The sequence below is a fragment of the Anser brachyrhynchus genome (genome assembly GCF_964034855.1).
Source record: "Anser brachyrhynchus genome assembly, chromosome: 1".
NCBI lineage: Eukaryota > Metazoa > Chordata > Aves > Anseriformes > Anatidae > Anser > Anser brachyrhynchus.
In genome coordinates this window covers 183,778,294-183,800,910 of record NC_137694.1, presented here as the reverse complement: position 1 = coordinate 183,800,910, position 22,617 = coordinate 183,778,294, and the positions used below count along the sequence as shown (strand labels likewise).

The following is a 22,617-nucleotide window of genomic DNA, read 5'->3' as shown; positions in this document are numbered from 1 at the left end:
TTTGTGCTGCAAATGCCTCTCACAAAATGCAGGTGGCATCCATCTGCACACACAGACTTACTTCTGGCAACTCCAAGGACATAGGCAACAATAACATACCGATCTTGTACATAAATGACGGCAGTTGACCTCATGAAACCATTAGGGGATGAATACTGGTCAACCACAGATGTATAATAGTCATTTTGTACACTGAGCGATGGAGAAACCTCCAAAGGTAGCAGAGACCTCGGCTTGCAGGTAGCACACAGCAGCAGGTTAATGAGATGTAATGGTTGGGTCCACATGCAATGTTTTCTCAGAACCAATGCTTCAGTTAATAAAGCAGGTTTCCTGAATATGATTATATCACTTCTGAACTCAAGATTACAGTTGCCCAGTATAGGTAAGAAAAACATTGGTTGATTGCCTCATCAAATTGGCTAAAAAACCCCTCTAATTAAAAGCTACAATCAGTTAACATTTGCACTATTATTTCAATGATGTTCTGTAAAGCAACACTAGGCAGAAAATAGCCACTCCATAAACAATATAGGGTCATCAACATAATAAATAGCCTTACAATGCCAGATCTGACTACATTGCTTCAGGCAGGATTAGCAAAGACTTGTAGCAAACTGGACATTTCTTGGGATTTTTTATTTATTTATCTTGGCTTTTTGGTACTGTTTGTCTGTTTCTTGGTACTGGAGATGGTGGAGGGGGAGGAATTTCAGCAAGAAACTGGATGAATCAGGTGCCTGAGCATAGATGCTTGATCCATTTTGATATCTCCTAGGGTTGCCTGTTTGGCATTCCTGTAGGTTCTGAGTCTAATCTGCCAGAAGGTCTCTTTTGGGTGTCTTAGTTACCCTTTGGCATGTAAAATGGCAGTAGATCTCATGCTTAAGCACTGAGTAATTCGTTGTCTGCTGTCTACCTTCCCCCCAAATATGTCTGCATCCCTACCCCATGCAGAGTGTTTGGGAAATTCTGCCAAAATTGTATTTTTATTTATTTTCCTTATGCAAAGGCACTCTCCTAATTTCAAGAATCCCTCTGTGTATTTTCTTTCTTCTCTCTGCTCACTACTCGTTGCTTCCCAACCATGCATGGCCAAGCCAGCCCATCGCTTATTAACCTCTCCTGCTTCCCACACGGCACTGCCAGGCATGCAAATTCATTAGCACTCTGGGGGGGTTATGTCCAGAGGCAACCAGGAATTTGGACAAGACCTATAAAACTAGCGATATGTTTCGTATACCAAAATATGGTATATTCTTAGCTACAATATTTATATGTTCTTCCCACTGCTCTTACAAGTGCCCCCACATCTCCTGCTTCTGGGCTTAGCAGTGGTGATGCAGCATGGGTCTTCCCACTGGGTGTGGACATGCTCTTAAGTCTTCCTTACCGCTTCACCCTGGCTGGCACAGAGGTGCACCCCGGAGCTAACTTGCCACTAGAAAAGTTACTGTGACAAAATAATTTTGAACAGCTTCCAAGCAAATGAAGGAATGAGGTCTATGATATTGAACAGACTTATCCTGCCCATGAATAACTTTATTTTTTCTTGCACTGACTTTATCTGTGCCCCTTGATAGTTCCATTTGCAAAATGTAATTTTGAAGAACATGGATCAACCTGGCTGGCAAGTATCCCAGTCCCTGTAAGCACACAAGCAAAAACACAGAGGTCACATTTTGTTAGTCTAATCATGGAAGTATCTTCCAATTTCAAACATTAATCACTGCCTGTTATTAACAAGGATGTAAATCAAACATTTTAGGTATAATTGGTAATTTTACTCTGTAGAAAGTACAGCATCAATATGCAGTAAATAAAAAAACGCCAGTGATTGCTAAGCCCCCCTGATGTGCAGGCTGGAAACTATGATGAAGTCATTCTTTGGATTTGCATAATTGCAAAGAGGTGAAAGTTGTTACTGATGCTGTGGCATCGATAATGTTGTTAAAAGCACTATTATATGAGAAGTCAAAAGGTAGTCCTGTATCTTGCTTTAACGGGTAGACACTGTAATTTTTTAACTCAGAATGAGTTTGAAGAACAGAAGGAGTCCATGGATCACCAAATCAAATGCTTTCTATAACCCATACCCCATCATATAATTCCTTTTCCTTAACTGAGCACCCTGACTCAAATTAAGATATGAACCTGTTTGCACCCCCTGGGTGGCTGGCCATCGATATGAACAACTGCCAACTTAAATCCGTTTATTGGCAGCTTTTTGTTCCTGTGCCAGAAGAATCACGTAGGTGAAATTCCCTTTCCCAGTTCCTATTGTTGAGGTTCTGATGTATTTTCAGAGCACAGTCAGAGCTCCCCTCAGACTGACCTTGGCAAGGCTCCCATGGCCCTACTCCTTCAGTTTTCACTTGTAAGGCGGCCTCTATTCTTCTGCGTGTGCTGGGAGCCCTTTCCTGTATCTGCGCCTCTCCAAAGTCACCTTTCTGGAGGCCAGGACTGAGCACAGGTGAGACCCTCGGTACCCTGAGAAATGGTGCAAGCACTGCCCACACTCCTTAGGGGATATGAACTCTGAAGCACACTAGAGATTGCATTTCCCTTGTCATGGGCAGACTGCAGGGTGATTTGTAGTTGTCTGAGTACAAACAGGACATTTTCCTGATTCTAATTCTGATTGTATAAAATTATTAAGACCTGTGTACCAAGGCCTAGACTTCATGACTACAATTTCATGTTAGACACAAAGTCTGTTTTCTCTCCATTTTGCTTATATTAAACTTCTTTTGCCTCATCCCACTTCCAGAAGGTCTCTTCCAACCTAGATGATTATATGATTCTATGTGATAATTTCCAGTTCTGTAACCTCAGTCCAATTTGCCACTTTGCTCTCCTGTTCAGCATCACCACCCTCACTGAAAACAGAAATGAAAATCAATCACATTTGGAGGCCATACTTAACAGGCTTTCATTCTTCTCTTTTGTGCACATGATAAAAATCTTGTTTTAACTTTGCAAAGCTTACTTCAGCATGTTGTATGGCAATCTCACTTTAACTCTGCACTGCCCAGTGCCTGTTATTTCTGAAAATTTGCTGTTTAGAAATTGAAAGCCTTATTTACAAGGTCTGTTTGTTTTCTTTTCTTTATTTTTTTCTTTCCATTCAATTTACTTGGAACCAGTGCAAAGATCTCATAAATCAGTTATATCACATAGGAAACACCTACCCCCCCCCTCAAAAAAAACCAAAAAGATAGGAAAAAAAACTAAAAAACACACAAACACATACAGAAAAAGGATTGGGGGAAAAGGGATATAGATTAAAGTGGGTGCTGTCTAAAGGTATTGTGGTGGCTCTTGAAAGCTTACGTTTACAAGTTATCTCAGCCTAACACAGATATGCCTACACTGCAGTCAGTAATCCTGACAAACTGGTGGCTACCTTGGCAGAAAGGTGGGGAAGCTGAGGAAGCTGAGCTCATGAATGAAATGCACTCCAAAAAAAAAAAATACCCTACTTCAAAATCTGAACAAAAGTCTTCTAAAGGTGAGGGTCTGCACTCCTTGTTTCTCACGCTAAGCAGCAATAAATTCCTTCACCTCTGCTGTGAAGGAATGCACGTGAACCTCGTTCTGGATTGCCAGACATATCCCTTTGCAGAGCAGGGAGCTATTGAAAGCTTGTTGCTTGTTGTCCTGCTCAACTCCTTTGGATATAGTGCATGCTGATGCACTGCCCAGATATCATGCCTACAGATGTCCTAACAAATAAATTCTCTTTTTGGGCTTGGTTATGAGGACCTGAGATTAATTTGAGAGGACAGACTGTGGGAATGTATCTCCCAGGCTGCATTTCTTTTCCTTCACCTCCTTTCCTCCACCTCCATCCTGATAATCACTGTGAAAAAGAGAGGTGCAGCCTGTCACCTTGTTTTTCAAACTGATTCTAGAAAATAATGTGTACCATCAGGAATTCTGCTTGTCTCCCATAAAAATCTTGTAACTGAGAGGTATTTTATAAAACCGTCCGTTCTGTGCCCATATTTCCTATAAAACTACACCCATCAGCCACATTTCTCCACTTGGGCTCGTAATTCCCTCTCCCCTTGTTCCTTTAAATAGCCACCTCATCTCAAATCATTCTTTGCATAAACTGAGGTTCAGTGATACCTGGATAGCATTTCAACTGCCTTCCTGAGTAGTTACACACACAGCAAGGGGTTTTGAGTTCTTCAGCAGTAAAGTCCTTCCTCTTTCACCTAGAGTAGAGCAATAGAAAAGCCTCCTCTTCTGGTTGCTGTTCTAGATTAAGGTTTTCTGCACAAAGTCAATAAATGTTCTTCTGTTTCCCGGCATACTGGGCTTACCTGCAAGAGGATCCTATTTCCATCGTGGTCTTCAGTCTGCCACCTGCCTTCACTAATTGGGCTGCAAGGGTTGGGCAAGAGAGGAACGAGCTGTCCGACATCTTTCACTCTGAATTCCAGCACTGCTGACTCGGTTGGCACTGGTATTTGGCCCTTTGGAAGTTTTTTTAAAGAAAACTGAATGTCTATTTCCATGTTTGAATAGACAGGAAAAACACAAAAGTCTGCTTTTTTCTGACATACCGGTCTTTTCAGTATTAACTCATACAACTTCAAAATGTCGGTGTAGTTTTCATTCCTGCAGTATATCGTGAAGCGGATAATTTCCTTCCCGTAATGCACTGGGCGAATGGCCCACAGAGGGGTCTCGGGAGCCAAGGTGTAAAAGTCCTGGCTGCATGGCATATAAGGGAGGAACTTCCCGTGCACTCGCTCTGTGTGGTGGTAATGCCAAGGTGGCCGCTGAAAGGTTTCGTGGAGCTGCAAGATGGGCTCCTCTCCGTATTCCTCCTGCAGGAACAGAATGACGGCAAGGGCTGGCTGAGGAACCCCAGCCTTACCTGGCTTCCTGTGCTTCTTGGACACGCGTCTTTCTGAGACTCGAAACAACTGGAGGTCCGGGTGGATCCAGGCTAGGAGCTTATCGATGGCTTGCTGAAGAATCTTGGATTCACCTGGGTCGGTGATAATATGTACACTAACGAGGAATGGGTCCTGTATCTCTTCCACAGAAAGTTCACCTGGGAGTGTAAAAAGAAAAACATCCTTTAAGATTTTTAACCTACTGATTTCCTTGATGGAGAAACAGTCTACTCAGTCACACTGGGCTTTTTTTCATCTCTCTCAGGCTCACCTACAATAAAGCAAAAATAATGTGCAGACATAAAGCAATCAAGAAAGTAATCAGAAGACAGAGAAGTTTCATCAAGCATGCCATAACAGTTGCTGTTTCTACTGGGATAGGACCCAAAGGACATTACCCATAGTGTATTTCTGTGTTAGGAAAGAGCTGCCTCCTACAGCTAAGAGGTAGGAAAGACAAAAATATTGACATAGAGTTGGGGTGGAAGGGACACTAATGATGTGCGGAACAATTGGAGTGGACAATGTTCATCCCATCTTGTTTTAATTTACCACTTGGCTTGGGGCATGGAAATTGCACTGCTGCACCGCTGAACTCCACTTTATCACCTTGACACCGGAGTTTTCCACCAAGTTAAAAGTGTTCTGTGTCCTGAAGGCAACTGTTTTAATAAATATGGCAAAGTTTAGAGGGAGAGGCAATATCTTTTGTTAGACCAATTGGTACAGTTGGGGAAAAAAAACAACTGAGGAGTCTTCAGACAGATAAGCCTTTCTTCAGGAAAAGATATTAATTCTCCCTACAAATCCTGCACTGTTTATGTCCTTAGACAATCATAAGTACAGTACTACCGCTTCAAGGTTTTTATAACATTAGGGACGACTGGTAAAAGCAGGAAGCACAAAAAGTTACGTTTACTCAAGGGAGAAAAGAAATCCCTATTTTGCCTTGGGAGCATTCAAAAGGGCTGTCTGTGCTGCTGTCCCTAAAACCTCTTTGACAGCTCAGCAGCAGAGCAATGGCTGGATGGAGGGCAGGGGTGGAATTATCACTTCTGTTCTGCTGGAGCTGCATGCCAAGAGAGAAGCATGTAAACAGAGATCCAAGACAGTTTAATAAATCATGCAGGTAATCTGGATATTTTTGCTGAAATGGTTCCCTCTATGTGGTGTTCTGAAACTACCTACATGTCTGAGACCCCAGGCCTGGGCACAAAGCCTAAGTGTGTGAAGACTTAGAAAGGCTTCCCAAGCTTTTCATTGTACAGACCACATTTAATAGAGGGATTGTCTCACAGGCTGTTTCCCCTCCTATTGGCAATTGTATGAACCTCTCCCTCCTCCATCCTGGCATCAGAACAACATTCCTGTGATACTTCAGCAATTGCTTTAATGGAAAAGCAGCACTATACAAGTAGCGTGTTTTAGGTGTCTTTTAATACAGGATAGCTGCAAGACACAGAGAAAAGCTAGATGCGACTGTGCAGCTTTCCAGAGATGTCCAGTAAGCATACCATCAGCCTCAGTTTAGAAGCTGCAGAATTATATGGCATGCAGAACAAATAACAAGCATTTTTCCCAGGGGAGATACAGAAAACCCAAGGAAATTATAAAAAACACAACCATTGTGGAGTTCTTGTATCTGCATGAAATGGGTGATGCAGAGTGACTTTGTCAGATGGTTCATGGAAGAAAATTGAAGCAAAAGAAAAAATCTGTGTCAGTAAACAGCAAGAGGCTCCGCTGTGACAACTGTTACTGGTAGGTAATTCTTGGAGATATCCCCTGTGGATAGTCACAGTGTGGGAGAAAGACAAAGGGTGTGTGGGGGGAGGCCCTGTCATGGCCTTCTTCATGGGACAGCAGGACAGGAAGGCAAACAAATTACAGAGGACAGTGATCTAATAAAACCAGAAAGAAAATAATTGCCATAGCTACGCAGCCATTCGTTTTTTAAGACTGGAATAGAAGATGTTCAGTTCTTTTCTCCCTCTGTTTCCTTTGTCACACAAATGCTATCAGAGCATGCAACAAGCTACAGGCTTGATATTTATGCATATAAATGACTGCAGCTTTGAAAGAAGCCTGGGCACAACAATGCGAAGCAAAGAGCCATCGTTGCTGCGGGCTTCTTACTCTGAATTGAAGAAAAAAAATTCCCTGAGCGTGGCTTTTCTGCCCTCCTGTTGCTCAGCGTGGTGCCTGGACACTGAATGGTCTAAAGCATTTTTCATTTTGCAGCCAGCACCAGTATTAGTATTCTGCTGCCTGTGCCCATCAGCCCCAGATGCTCAGAGAGCCAGCCGCAGAAGACCACCAAAGCACTGCACAAAACCATAATTAGCAGTTAGGGTTATATATATCTAACAGTGAAAATCACCTTTTTTTTTAATCTTACGTTGTTTTTTTTCCTTCCCTAACTAGAAGCAGCTAACTACGCTGAAGGTGGAAAAGTAACAAAGCAGTACAGAAAGAGCTTCAGTATCTATTTTTTTGTTAGCAAGGATGCTTTTACTGCAGTACGGGTGGGTGCCACTTTTACACCTTTCATTATGTGGCTTCTGTGCTTATAAAATGGCAGCCTTTCTGTTTTGGTAAGAAAACCAGAAATTTAAGAGAATCAGAAATGAGAGGTAAGGAGCTGAGATAAACTTCCCCTGAGCTGATGGTAAGCTGCAAATTGTTTCTGTGTTACTAACAAGGCTTTTTGCTTCAACTCACAGGGAAAGGGGAGAAATGGCACCGTTTCTCATGACACAGTTCAATTCGCCCTCCGGCAAATTGTCACAGAAGCAAATGAAAGCTCTGCATATGTATTAGCCCTTCTGTGTTAGCAGTTAATCCCACGGAAAATATCAAAATGCTGAGACATCTATTTGGAAATAAGCTCTGCAGTTCTCACAGCTACGACATTTTTTCCCCCCATGACAGAAGGGGATTAATTCTTTTTGACTTAGCAAAGGACCAACATTGCTAAGAGGTAATTGCTATCAAGGTTGAAAGAGCATTTCACAATCCTAGACTTTTTACTCATCTGCTAGGTAGCATTGCCACCAGGAGAGGTTACAGCTGTTAGCAAACAGCCCAAATGCTGAGGGCTCTCACACTTGATGTCCTAAAGCTGGCAGCAGAAGGTGGCCTGGTATTTTATGACTGAGCTTCTGATGGGCCATTATGTGTTGTTTTTATTGTGTTGCTGATGCAATACTGCTGAGCAGAGAAAAAAGGAAGTCCTGCAAAGCAGTATGGCAGTCTTGTCCTGTGGCTCTTCCTCCCCTCCCTTCCCTGCCCAGAAACTGGGATCTTTTCATCAGGAAAAGACATCCTGACAGAAAGCAGTGGGCGCTGTCAGGTCTGTGCCAGCGGCTTCACCAAAATTCAGGCTGCCTTGTCCTGGGGACAGACAGGACAAGTCTCTGTCAGCGGTGGCCATTTAGTGACGCAAATGGGCAACGTGGGAAGCCATGGGTTAAGGGTGGAGGGTGCGGGGACAGCAGCTACCCCTGGGAGGTGCCATGAAGTTCAGAGTCCAGTATCTGGGTAACACTGTCCTTGTTGAAGCTGGCCAGGAATGTAGGACTCATGGTGCCAAAACTGTACGAGCAGCTGTAACTTCAGGTCAGTACCCAGCAGCTCAGAAGCTAGGCTCAGGTGGGAGTTTCCCCATGGCAGCTGGATAATGCTAGGTTAGAGAAACCTCCCTCTTGCATTTGTTTTTTGGCACTAGGGCTCCTCTAGCAGAAAGGCTGCTGTGGTTATCCGGCCGCAGCTGGCAGCCTGGCCCCTCTTTTACAAGGCCCAGATTACGTCCCCCCTGAAGGGGTCCTGCATGAAGACCTGTCCATTTCTGGGGTAGCGCTCCAAACACTTGTTCATTTCAGGAGAAGTCACCACCATTGGCAGCCTGGATGACATCTGGTTTTCCTGGCTTCACCCTCCTTGGCTGGAATTCCATTAACTGCCCAAATCTGGCCTGTAGCAGAGCTTAGGAGGGAGATGAGCACCTGCCTTCCCAAAACATCTCTCTTACACTTGTCTTGGTGAATCAAGATAGGGACCTAAAGACCCCACACACTAACCAGGAGATACTTCATGAAGAGTTACCTACAGAGTTAGGCAAACCTGGGAAGTATTTGAGCTAGGATGGAGACTGGGGCAATGAGAGATTTTAGGCAGACTGGATCCCAGCCCCAGTTTCTGCATAGGAAAGTGCATTTCCAAACTGAGGGAGATATTTTCAATCCTCTGTGCATCTACATTTTCAATTTTCTATCAAGGAAACTGAGAGGAGGTACTCGGCCTATAAATATTTGACATAAATTTTTGAGCTGAGCTGGAACTTTGCGTCGTGAACCTGAGCACTAAAACATGAACCTGCATTTCCACGCTATGGCACACCACTTCATGGGAACCAAAGTCTGAGCCTCTTACAGCCTTATAGACTGGATCCCTTCGTCACTACATCAGTAACATTTCAGACTGAATTCTGATGCTGTGAAGCACTACAGGAGAGGTAAAAGAGGCAGTCAGAGAGGATCAGAACGAACATGCTGAGCTCCAGAATTGCAGCACCCATCAAACAGTACTTCATTACTAAGAAATAATTGCTAGCAGAAGGTAATGAAATAACTCAAAACTGAACATCATGGATCAGCATATTTTGTTCATTGCTAATAAATAAAAATCTTCTAACTCTGGGAATGTAAACAAACAAACAAACAAAACACAACACTTCCTTGTATAAATAATGTCAGAAAAAAAAAAAAAAGAAAAGCAAACCGCTATAATATTTACTAATTGAGTCTTCCTGGGATTTTTGTTGCACAGATAATTTCAATATTTCGTTATTTCAACTCCTTTCCAAAACACAAATAAATGTTGAAATGGTACCATGTCTCACTGAGCAGGACCTTCACATTTCATTTGATTCTAACACAAGACTGACCCTTTTAGGTGTGTTAATTGAAAGGCTCTAGGGCAGACAGAGGCTATTTTCATAAACAAGGAGCATTATTCTGTCGGCAGCTGCAACAGAAGTGGTTACTGGCCACCTCTGGCAGCAGAACCCACTGCTAGGTCACGCTCTGATGAATTATGCAGCATCAATAATCTTTTGAACAGGCAGGATGTGACAGATTCACCAGCTCCTCCGTTCTCTTTTCCCACTGTTTAATGTCATCTGGCAAATGCAGGACTGCAGCATAATGTGTTTCTCAGCATGCCCTGCTTAGCACACCACCTCAAACTCACGGAGGATGCTCAGAAGCGATAAGAAAGGGGATATTCTGCATGGCACTGTGACAAGAAGAGAAACCTCTTTCACACTCCCATCAGAGCAGCATTTTCCTGTGGAGCTGCAGTTGAATGTTCTCTAACGGAGGTAATGGTGCCAGGATGCTCACTCCTCCATCCTTGCTAAGGCAGTATGGAAAATGCATAGCAGACCTGCATACAGAGAAGCAGGGCAAAATGGTCAATCTGCTCCTCCAGACAGTCACATAATGTTAGGCTCTTTGTGCTTTTATCTAGTTGCTCTAGGGCTCGATAAAAGGTATCGAGGAAAACCAACGCTGGAGAATGAAGCCTGTTAACTGCTTGATGGAGATAAAAAGCTTTCTGACGCATCAATATGAACAGTCTTCTGAGGAGATGTCATTGCCCTTAGTATACAGCATGCAGCCAACCCTGCAGGACTGAATCTTATTAAAAAGTGATACTTGATGCCCACAGAGGCACTGCATGACCGAGCAAAGGCAATAGCAGATCTCACCGTGGGGTACCTTTGCTGTTAGATGGTGCAGCAGCTGCTGAAACTCCCTACTGTGCTACAGACCCAATGAACTCCCCACCTGCTGTGTTACAGACCCAACGCCTCCCCACCAGCCCTGACCTACCTAATGGCATTGTTTCATGCTCAGCTTAAGCTGCTGTCGATAGGGGCCATCTCGCTCTCCCTCCTTCACCCCTCCATGCACTCCTGCTCACTGTTTTGTTGGCCTGGGTACTTGTGTAGCAACACGTCTTAAGCTGAGCATGCAACTGCACCTTGACTTGCTCTCCTGTTTGTGCTCCTACTGTCCATGGTGCCATCTCGGCTCGTCTTCAGAACAATGTAACACCCTCCTTCTCCCCTTCTTCTCTGGGTCTCAACCACTGCTGCCCAGAGTCATCCTGTGGAAGGTTAGGAATCTAACAGATGTCCCTCCAGCAGAGGCTGTCCTGGACTCCTTTTGAAGTCAATGCCAAGAGTCAGAATCAAACCTGAGATGAAGCCCACAGTGCTCCACTGTCTATAAGTGTAGTAGGAGCTAAGTAACTACGCTTCTGTCTTGATACCTTAGCTGTGCAACTCATAGGGAAAGGTTGTGGGCCTATGTGATTATCTTGAAGATCACTCTCGTTCCGGATGCTTATCTTGCTGTACCACTTTGTCAACAAATAAGACATGCTTTAGCGATGATCGCTACAGAAGAAATACTCTTGAACTATGTGATTACATCCTCTGAAAACAACTTCTAAGATTCCTTTAGTCAAGTTGCTGACTGATCACACCAAGGTGAACACTCAGGCGCTCCTTAGGTCACAGATGTACCCTCAGTCCCTGTTTCCCTCAACTCCTCATTCTCAATGCTTCAGCCTTTTCACTTACCCCCTAACTACCTGGCAGATGAGAAGCAGTTCACACTTGGTGTAAAGATACATCTGTGTTGTCTGCAAGCTGACTGTCCAGCTGTAGGTTGAGAAAACAGATGGCTTCAACTCACATTGTAGCCTTTTTAATCCCTGAAGGCAAAAGTTTGTCCCTCTGCTTTTCTTCCAGTTCTGATGAAACCTGTGGGATGTTAACATCTCTGAGTCATTTATTTCTCTATCAAAATTTGCTGAATGTGGTCAAGGGCCTGAAAAAAATGATTTTTTTGAAGAGAAATGACACAATTGTTTCGTGTTTCACTTCAAAAACATGCTAAAAAGAAAGTGACTGGTGTGCCACAGTGTGTTTTTAGCTGTCTAATCCTGCATCCCTCACACTACAGCCTTCTCTTTGCAAATCCTATATTTTCTATCTAGGCTTCATGCAGCCTGCAGGCATGTCAAAACAGAGGCTGTGCTTTGCTGTATATTAAACACTTAGCAAAAAGACCCCCATCTCCAAGAAAAAGGTGTATGGGATCTTCACACAGGCAAACAGTAGGAGCCCACAGTAGATGTTTTCAGACCCCAATTACAAGCAACCAAACCATTGACAATCTCTTAAACGTATACCCAAGATATGGATTTTTTCCACCAGTGCTATGGTCTACTTCATCAGCTCCTTACTCTTCATGCTGCTGATGTCCTTGCAATCTGGTGTTTTCCTCCCCTAAAATATGCTGCTGACACCATACTTTACATTGGCAACAGCAATGTTAGAAACAGAGTCTCAATTAAAAAAAAAAATCCTTATCATGTTCTTACTCTTTGGGGAGAGTTGAGGTCTTATTTCAGTGCTCTCCACAAGCACCACAGATTTAGCTACAAGCTTGCTGAAAAGCAAGAACTTCAAAATGCTGATGTGCTCACACATCTCTGGGACAGTCACTACTAAATCAAGACTAGTGGTAAAATGGCACAAACAGGCAGTACTGTTAAATGAGCACTGCGTGCTTGCTCTTCCATCACGATGGTGACAGGGCCTTCTAACCAATTTTTCCAAGAGTACTTTGCAGTCCAACTTGTGGTGCTCGCCCTGTACTTAGGTACTCCTGATACCTGGAGCAGTCCGGGGCAAATGTTCACTGAAAAGCTCTGCAAGCTACAATAGGGAAGGTTAGCATAAAGTATTATTCTAGGAATTTAGGGGCACTCTCCTAGAAGCCAACTGTTTTTATTTCCCCTCTTCCCTCCCACAGAGTTCACCACAATTCAAGAGCTGTCTTGGGAGTCTTAGCCCAGTCTGCACTGCATGTGTGTCCATACCACAAAATGGATTCATGTGATTTGGCATCTTCCTTACCTGTCTTCACTCTAAAGCCACAATCTACCTCTATTTCCCCATCTAGGGGCTCAAATGGCTCCATCACATAGCGATTAATTCTCACGGGAGACCCGATACCCGTATGAGAAACAGTAAGTGAATTTTTTTTTTTTACACCCTGAAAAATATTCCTGGTTTGTGGAGAACAGCTGGCAATTGTTATTCTGTATGTATCAGAAACAATAAGCAGAAAACCCCTCTGGGGGGAAGTCAATCATAGCGGTCTGCTCACCAGATTTGCCCCAGTGAGTTCAGTGATGCTGCTGGTGCTGCATCTCCAAGGCAAAGCACGGGATGTTACACAGCAGCCTGTGTTGCTGCTAAATTCAGTCCAGTGGAGAAATACAGGAAAAGTGCACTAATTATTAATGCTCAACCATTACATTAATTTGTTTTATTGGTATTTTCTATTGCATGTAGTACTGAAATAAGTTGCCCCACTTTTTTAAGGGGATAGGGGAGGGAAGAGGGTCTGAAACTGAAACACAGAGAGAGCGGTATTCCAGACGACTCCAGCTTTCCACGTTAGAAAGTTTAAGCTTTGCAAAGACGTAAGTCCTTTCCGATCATAAAATCTTCCTACATAAAGATATGGGTTGTTTTACTGGGCAAGAACCCAGGTACTGATCCTTGGTATTCATTTCAGATCTCTGTTTGGAGTTTCAAGGTGTGGTAATTCAGTAAAAGTCCCATCAGCAATCCCCGATAAATCAGAAGCTGTACTCCATGCCTGTCAGCATTCAAACTGCATCCAGCAACATATAGTTTAAAGTCCTTTGACTGCAAGCATTGCATTTTCTTCTGACTCCTGTATAAAGCTGAGATTCTAAAAAAATATGTTTTTTATAAAAGCACAGAAAGAACATGGCATTTGAAAAAAAAAAACACACAAGAAACTCTGTACACTTGAGCAGCTGACAAATTTGGTCTAACAGTGAGCTCCATACCTCACACAATGTACTCTAGTTAACTGAGAGTGTGATTTTATGATTGGCTTAAGACAATTTAAGACTTCACTGCTGGCACTCTTCCCCCTGCTATTCCCAGCTAAGTGTTTCCACTGCTTCCCATGTGTCACATCTAGATGCAAGTTGAAACAGCTTGCTGAACAGACTGGAAAGAAAGACTCAGACAAGGAATAATCAGGATTGTTCCTTCTGGTGGCAGTCAGAGAACGGATCTGGCCAAAAATGTTAATTCTCAGGAAGACTTCTTTTAATCAGCTTGCTCTCACAAGGAGGTGGCTGGGAAACCCGGCCAGAGAGAAGGCAGGAGCCACGACAAAGCGTCTACAGTAGGGATGCAGCCCAAATAAATCATGGGATCAAGCCCTGAGGCATGATCAAGCATTGCCACATTTGTGCCTGTCTAGACAATCAACTGTATCAGCTTCAGAACAAAGGATACATTTAGACTCACCAGTTCAAAAACTATTTTGAACCTCAGGATCCTTGCAGCTGACAGGAGTGTGCCATTCAAAAGACCAACCCCATCCATACCAACTGCTAGAAAAGGGAAGCTAGCAATAGAAAGCACGCCTTGTGGTCAGCGTTTCATTCTGGTATCTCATGCAGAGAGATTCAAGCCAGGAGTCACCTGGTAAACATTTTATGTATCTTTTAAAATTACAGATACAAGATTTTTCCCCCAAAACTATTTATCAACAAATACAACAACTATTTACCAACAAAAGTGAGGCAGGTGTTGGACATCTACTGCTCTCGAATGCAGCACGCATCAATTAGCAAATGTCCCAGCTCCACACTGAACCTCCATGATAATTTTATTTATTTATTTATTTAAAGGAATTCAGATAAAAGAAAATAAACCACAATAATGCACTGCAGCAACACAGTGAGAAAACTAATTGCTGGCATTGTCAACATAGCAAGCATTTAGTAAAAGCTGCCTCAGTAGCTTCAGCCTTCACAAGTGTTTTGCCATTTGACTCAGTGAATCCGATGGCGTTTCCCCTCCTATTATAACTGGTGCCTCTGAACCAGGAGTTGCCTGACAGATTTATTATGGGACAGATTTACTTTTTTAGCTTCCCTCTGTGGGCTTTAACAATTCAGACAGATGTCTCAACAATTTTCAGATCATTTTCATCGTTGTACCAGATGAACTTGGGAGTGTCAAGATCTTTCCTGCAACCCATTGCTCAGGGTGGAAGACCCACTAAACAGCTGCCTAGCTCCTTGTGGTTTTCTGGGACAGCAGCAGTAAAGCTTCCACACAGGGAAATACAATCCACATCACCTCATAATCCCATTTAACTCTCTCTGAGATCTTTCTTGTAAATTTTTACTAGAACTGTGTGGTACTCTATAGCTCGGTGTTTATCAAAGCTTTCCTGTGCTTCTGAATCACGTCTGGTAATGAGAAAGAAGAAAGATTTGCTTATGTGGTTTTGATTATGGCTATGTGCACTAAAAACAGGAGCTAGAAAAAAAGTCAGATTGTCATTCATATTATTTTTTTTCTGTATAATTGGTCCAGTTTATATCTGCTGCATCTATATGACAGGAAAAAGAACGGCCTGGATGTGGTCAGAAAATAATACATAATGGTGATATAAGGAACAGCAGAAGTAGAGTTCTGATAGCTCTGGTCCAGTAACTGTTTAGGGTAAGCTAACACTCCTTCAGTACTGAAATCCCAAGCTAACACTAAGCCAGGAGGAAGCAATTCAACCACGGGACGCACAATTGGGTGTGTGCTAAATGATCCTAAAGACTAAAACTCTGGCTTTAACACAAAGCATGGGTTACTCCAAACTAAAGACGTTTAAAGAGGAACTTCAACCTTTACAAGAGGAAGGGCTTGCTTGTGGTTAACAGCACATACTTGACATGCAAAAATCAGGATTTGGTTTCAAGCACAGCTACACAGATGTTTGTGCATGTTCTTCCATGTGACTCTGCCTCAGTTCTTCAGTCTTCTGTTTCTGGCCACTGGCCATCTTTAATCGTGTCTTTAAGGGCACGTGTCTTTAAGGGCTTTAGGGTTTTTATATTTCCCCTCTAATCCTTATGTTTCTAAATAACCACATGCAGTAAGACCATCCTCAACGCATTATCTCCCTTAGAAAACAGTGTCCTAACCTGGTCTTCTAGAAGGTAAAAGTGCAAATAGCAATGTAAGTTCTTTATCAACTGCCCCGGCACAGCTCCCAGGCAGTGGTGCAGCAGCAGCGGTAACTCCACACAGTGCCTAACGCAGGAGTGGACACTTGTAGATGAGACTGTGATGTTGGTGGGGCTAGGAGGGTGGGTGGTGGTGTGCCATCAAATGCCATAACAGAACAAGAGATAGATTAAAAAGTATGCGATGGAGGTGGCAAATTAGGGACTGGAGATGTTGCTGGCCTGATTCAAAATTAAACACAGGAAATTCTGTTTAAACATAGGAAAAAGTTTTTTTTGTTATTGTTGTTTTGTGTTTTTTTTTTTTTACTGTGAGGGTGGTCAGACAACCATCTCCAGTGATCATCTCCGGGCCATCTCCAGCTTAGACCAGACCATTTCAGTCTTCCAACCTCAGCTTTCTGTGATTCAGCACCATTTTCTATCTTGTATCCAAGCATTTGCATAGAATCATTTAGGTTGGAAAAGACCTCCAAGATCATCTAGTCCAACCTTTAAAAGGAAGAGGAATTTGATGATGAGCATGTATACCAACACATTTTGCACAGCCAACTACTGCTAGGTGGCATGTAGCATGACTTTTTCCTTCTTCACACAGCTGCAGTGGGCAGCAGCACGCTGCTCTTTATCTCTAGCAGCATGACACAGGCCAGGTAAGATATGCAGCAGATACTCCCTGTATTTCCTATGGAGCTGCCACTTCAGGTTCCACCACTACATAAAACACCTGAACTTGCAACATTGGCAGATGCTGCAGGCTAAGAGCTCTACATGATTTGGGCCCAATTTCCTCTTTCATTTTTCCTTACACTTTGATTCATCTTCTTTTTGTAATACTACCTTCTGGGAATATAGCATGATTCCGGCAAGCCCACCATAATTTGATTTTGCAATTTTATTTAATAGAGCCTGTTGCCAGCCATTGTAAAATCATCTCAGTTCTCTGTAGAAATAAGAAACAATATACTATGGTACATCTTCGTATTGCAGTAAAAGAATATAGTTATATCCTTACACTTACTAAATGACACTGGTTGAAGAAATACATGGAGAATATACCCAGTCCGGCAGTCCTGGGACAGAACTGGTTTGAACTAACTGAGCTTAAAGCAGGCAAATACATTACTAATTTTTACCTTCGTAACAGATTTTTAATGGCCCTAATCAAACCCACCCCCCTCCTGCTCCTGATTAGTTTTCATCACCTTTAATAGTTAAGTGAAGGCAACCAGATTTCAAAATGAGGCACGAGTAACAGGAATCCATTTCTCCATGTGCTGTTGTTGAGGATACCTGTAAATCTATGTAACACTATAAATCCTTACACTCCTGTAGCTCCCGTTATCTCTGCAACCAGGAAGACTAAATCTATTATCTTTAGTCAAAAGCTCCACTAGTGCCCATTTTGACTGATGCGATCCCTTGGTCTCTAGAGTGTTCGGTAATAAAAACTCTTAAGAATTATAAATGGGAGAACTTCTGAAGACACTGACTTTGCTTTCCTGTATAAATGACCTAGTCCTCAGGGTGGATATTACACTTTTTTCTATTCAAGGGTACTTTTTCTCCTTACATTTCCTTCCAACAGTGGTTAGAGTCTGAGAACTTGAATAGAGATGGAAGAGTTGGATTCTTCTGTGGTAACATCAAGAAATAGAAGCCATGGGGAGAAAAAAAAAAAGAATGGAAAACAGAGAAAAAGAGACAAAACAGAAGGATCAAAGAAGAAAGGTAGCATGTTGTTACATGCACATGGTATGAAAATGGTGTGACAACTGTGCATTGAAAAGCTCTGAGCATGGACGGGACAGATGGCCCAATACTGACTATTCATGCTCTACCTGATGAACAATATCTGTACCTGAGAAGCTTTTGCTGGGTCCTCAGGATGAAAACACAAGCAAATACTGAATTTCCACTGCTGATGTTGACCTTGGGTGAAGCAACCTCACAGCAGGGTTCAGAGCAGAGCTGCTCAAAATGAAAGCAGCCTGGCAGAGCACCGAGTCAGAAAGGGGAGGTGGCACAGCCTTGGGAAACTACAAAGGTTTACCTCAAATTCAGGACAGCACTCATTTTTGGGCAACTGTTATTTTTCCTTGTTTGGACGCTGTGACTTGACTGCATGCCATTAACTTACTCTAATTGTCTTTAATGAGAATTGTGAGGTGTTTAAGTAAGATTGGAAATAAGTCTGAAAGAAAAAGAACATTGATTTTGGTATGTTGTCTTGGATGGGTTAATGGCACATGCGTCAACATGAGGTTTCAAGGCTCTTTTCATAAAAAAGCTCTTTCTGTAGTGCCAGAGATGGCTTGCTCCCCATGACCAGACCCAGTATAAAGAGTGTGCTGCAGCTTCTTTTTCTTCACAAGGAGTGAAGAAAAGGAGTAATGAAGGAATAGAGTCCAAACTGTGTAGAGTGGAATATAGTCCAAACACAGCCCAGGTGAGCTGAAACGGGCAATGCCAACAAATCATTGATCCAATCCCAGAACAGAGACCTGAATTTATACTAGCGTAGGAAGAGAATACAAACAGAAAATAATTTAAAGGTAAATTTTAATAAAAAAGACACATGCTTGGTAACTCACATAGTTGTAAATCTGTAAATTTGTAAATCTGCCAAAAGAAACCGTCCTGTGCTTAATTTTTAGAACCCTGGGTTACAAGTATGTGCAACGTGGAAATAAAATTTTAAGAGCCCTGGCCTTAGGTTTACAGTGGAAGAACACAAACCACCTAAAAACAACCCAGAAGTGCTGAATTATTTCCTACTTGCTAAAGTAAAAGCAGAGGAGCAGGGGAAGGTGACTTACCAGCTTTCCAACTGCAAAGCAGGTGGGTGACAAGCCTCTTTTACATCGCTGAGAAGCATGACATGAACCATGGTGTAGCTACACGGTTTTGCTCTCTCGAATGCTCTACAATCTGCCATGAGCTTGTGCCTTATCCCATAGGGCCAGCTTTGTGTTTCATTTACTGGCTTAGCTGACAGGGTACAAAAGTGTATCCAGGCAGTTCCCTATTGATTTCTTAGCTGAAAAATGTCAGCAGTAAAACAAACAAATAAACAAACCAATCAACCAAATAAAAACCCACCTATTTTTACAGTTATTTCTAAGACAACCTGGTTAAATTGGCTCAGATCTGACTAAGCAGGGAATTCTTGCTTCTGGCTTGGGTCTTTCGCAAGCTCCACAAATGCAAAGACTGTGCAGAGGAGGATGTAAGCAGGCTCCATCAAAGCTCCTCCTCCTGGATTGAAAGTCATCCCTGAAATGCGCAGCTCAAAGCAGCTTGAAGATAATTGCAGTGTTGATGTGCGGAGACCGTTTGTTATGCTGACCAATCCTAATTAATTATTTCTTTGTGATTCCAACTGCCTGTATCCATAAAGCACTGACGGCCTTTATATTTTGGTATTATGCACTCTGGGTAAAGGTCTCTTCTGTGTTTTAAAGTGCCTAGCACAATTGCCTCTTGTATATGATCAGGGATCCCTAACGGTAATTGAAAACTGTAATTGAAAAGCTAATTGAAAATATGAACAAAAAGCAGCTTATTGCATTTGCTAGATTAATGAAGAGCACACCAATGGGCAAAACATCCTATTAGGACGAAGCACACCTCCTGCTAAATAACAAAGGGAGAAGTGGGCTATGCACATGAGGATTCAGAAAAGAAGAATGTCAACATTAATTTAGCACGTACCTTCCATGAAACCACACTGCTGAACCTTTCAAAGCTGTAATGCCTCAAATCCCAGCATCTATCAGGCAGGTTTGCCTGGCCTATTTCCTCTGCTCGATAAGAAAGGGAAAAGTGGCCCACAGTCACCCTAGCAACAGCCAGAGCCGGCACAGGAGGTGAGTGGCTCCATTTCTGCACAGAAATGAACACAGACACACTCTGCAAACTTCAGTACTCTTGCCCAAAGTACCTCCTATAAAAAACCCACCAATGTTAGCTGGATGCTGTGGGGAAGAGCATTCTTTGGTTACCCAAAGCTGGGACACAAGGGCAAAGAATAAAAGGACTGGGATGCTGCCTAAGACCAAAGGTCCAACCAACGCGCCAGAAAAGGCTTTGAGCTGGTGAACGTCTCCCTAGGGAAAACAAGTCCTGGAAATAAACCGTGCACAGACTGATCTTTCCATTGCCACAAACCAGCTGTCGAGATTTCACTTGACTTGGGTGGTGCCTCCTGCCACTGTGTGCCTTTGCACTGGCACGAGGTCCTGCACTTTGCTCAGCTGCTCTCATCGCAGCAAGCAATACAGGCAGCTGTAGTTAATTCTCTCCTACCCTCAAATTCTTTGGAATGTCCACGGAAAATCTTTGTCCAGTGGAGTTTATCCAGAACTTCACAAGACAGAATTATTCATTTATTAAATGCTGAAATGGGAGCTTCATTGGCACCAGAGGATAAGACCCCTGAAAAAAAGAACAAATGAACCAGTGGTACTTCTGGCTTAGATAAATTTCATTTCATTAGAACAGGAGCTTCAAGTGAAGCAGCTGTAGATAATGGAGACTCTGCTTTTTAATTTATGAGGGTTTACTTTGCATTATATTAGGTCCTAATGGCACCATTGACCAGACTGTTTTCTGTACAAGTGATGCCACTTTCTGAATCTCTTCCCCAAATAAATTAAAATGTTCATATCATAGTTGTATTTTTTTTTCTAATCTTTCTCCCACAATAATCTTTTCTTCAGATGCATGATGCATCCCCAACTGCCAGCCTCCAAAACAAAAGCATTTCTCTTCCACCTAACTTATTTTACATCAGCGTTACTGTTGCTCTCACACTGTCTGACCAGACTGACCACAAAAATCCCACACAAAATGCAAAGCTAAATACTGCTACTTGTGAAGCTGCATCAATATAATTTGCCTTGGAAGCAGAAAAGAGAAAGACAGAGACAGTCCTGTCTCCTGAACTTTTGTGTCTGTGGTGGGATGATAATGCATCCTTGTTCTGACAAATTACCAGTGTTGAAATACAACTGTAATCCCCACATATTGTGGATAGCCTTGGTCAGCAAGACAGCAAGGTGACCACACAACGTGACAAACTATAGCTGCCATACGACTGAACATTACTTGTGCAAACAGCTAATTTAATAAAAATGAAGACTTAAAAAATTAATGTTACCTTTATTTTTAAAATATGTGGCAGCCACACGAAGTTGTTAAGAGATCAAAACCTAATGAGAAATAATTTACTTATTTGTGCCTTGCCTTCTGAACTTACTTGCCAAATAAGCATGCTTACTAGGCAAACCCAAACCATCACCCAAAACTGTGATTTGAGGGGAAAGCACACACCTGGGGTAACCAGTCAAATTCAATACGCATTTACTATTTGTGGAAAAAGTCAATTGGCTGGATTTTGCCTTCCAATCATTTCAAGAACTATGCCTGCCAGTGGGAAGCCAGCAATGTATTTAAACAACAAAGTTTAGGAAAAAGCTGAGTTGAATTCTCTTTTTCTCAGTTGTGTGCACACACACAGAGCAGATGGAGAAAAGTCAGCAAGCTCCCTGCTAGTCACATCGGCTCAGGAGCCAGACATTACGAATACTGTCTGATCCAGCTCTTGCTGAAATCAATAAAAGCCCTCCACTGAAGACCATGGAGACAGAAAATAATGCTCTCCATGCATGGAGAGTGTGTGAATGAAGAAAATACTGACAGCTTTCTTCCCCTCTGATTTTCATGGTGCTTCAAGATCCGGATTATAAAATGCAATTACTCATCTATGAATTCTTGATCTGCTTCCTTGGCATAAGTAATACCCTAGTCTGTGTGTGTACCAGGGAGACAGGCATCATCTTGCCCTTTGATGAGCGCTGTAGATACAGGATGTCCTACAGGTAAGAGAATGGTTTGAGTGGGTAGATAGAGGACTGAAAATGCACTGCTTGAAACTGCTTTAAAAAGTGCCATTTTGCTTTGGTGAAAAAGAACACTAATCCAGATACTAGGATTCATCTTTTATCAGTAGGATAACTTGGTATTCAGCTATCATAAACAGAAAGACTGTGACACTCGCTAGAGCATCTATCGCCTTTGAAATCAACAAAACGCTTCATAGGATTTGTTCTCAATTGCGTCCTTGGCATCAGCGTACAATAAACATTCAATTATTTCCACATGCCCCAGCTCTAATGACATTCATCATTACAGATTCATGCAGTTGCAGGACCCATTCACATTGGCCAAGCCGTATTTACAGATTTTGTTCTCGTTTTGCCTTGCGTTCATATGACCTCTAATATTTACGATTTTACACATGGCTTGTATTTCAGTCACGAGTCTCCAATCAGTTTAATTTATATGCTGCTTCTAGACATAGATCCAAGAAGAGAAGGAACGAGGGCTTTATTGTGTCAGTGTGAGCTCCATCATAGCATTGGGTTGACGTTAATAAATAGAAACAGTCAGGAAAACAAGAAGATGAGATTCCATTTCCAAAAAGTCTCAAAGTTATACTCACTGCTGGTAGAGGACATGCGGCTGTACTCAGACCTGCAAG

At 42.5% G+C, this 22,617-nt stretch overlaps 1 protein-coding gene across 7 annotated transcripts in view; it reads right to left on the bottom strand.

Moving 5' to 3' along the window:
• Positions 1 to 22,617, bottom strand: part of FAM124A (family with sequence similarity 124 member A) — a 43,664-nt gene that overhangs the window by 10,172 nt on the left and 10,875 nt on the right. For 4 of the 7 annotated variants that reach the window (XM_080569576.1, XM_080569577.1, XM_080569573.1 and 1 more), the window contains exons 2-3: positions 22,579 to 22,610; positions 4,332 to 5,071 (exon numbers count right to left, since the gene is read on the bottom strand). In XM_080569576.1, the coding sequence (XP_080425702.1) occupies positions 4,332 to 5,071; positions 22,579 to 22,610 (772 nt within the window). Of the gene's footprint in view, positions 1 to 1,562; positions 1,647 to 4,154; positions 4,224 to 4,331; positions 5,072 to 22,578; positions 22,611 to 22,617 lie in introns of those variants that run through there. The other 3 variants (XM_080569578.1, XM_080569575.1, XM_080569579.1) reach the window with 3 other exon arrangements.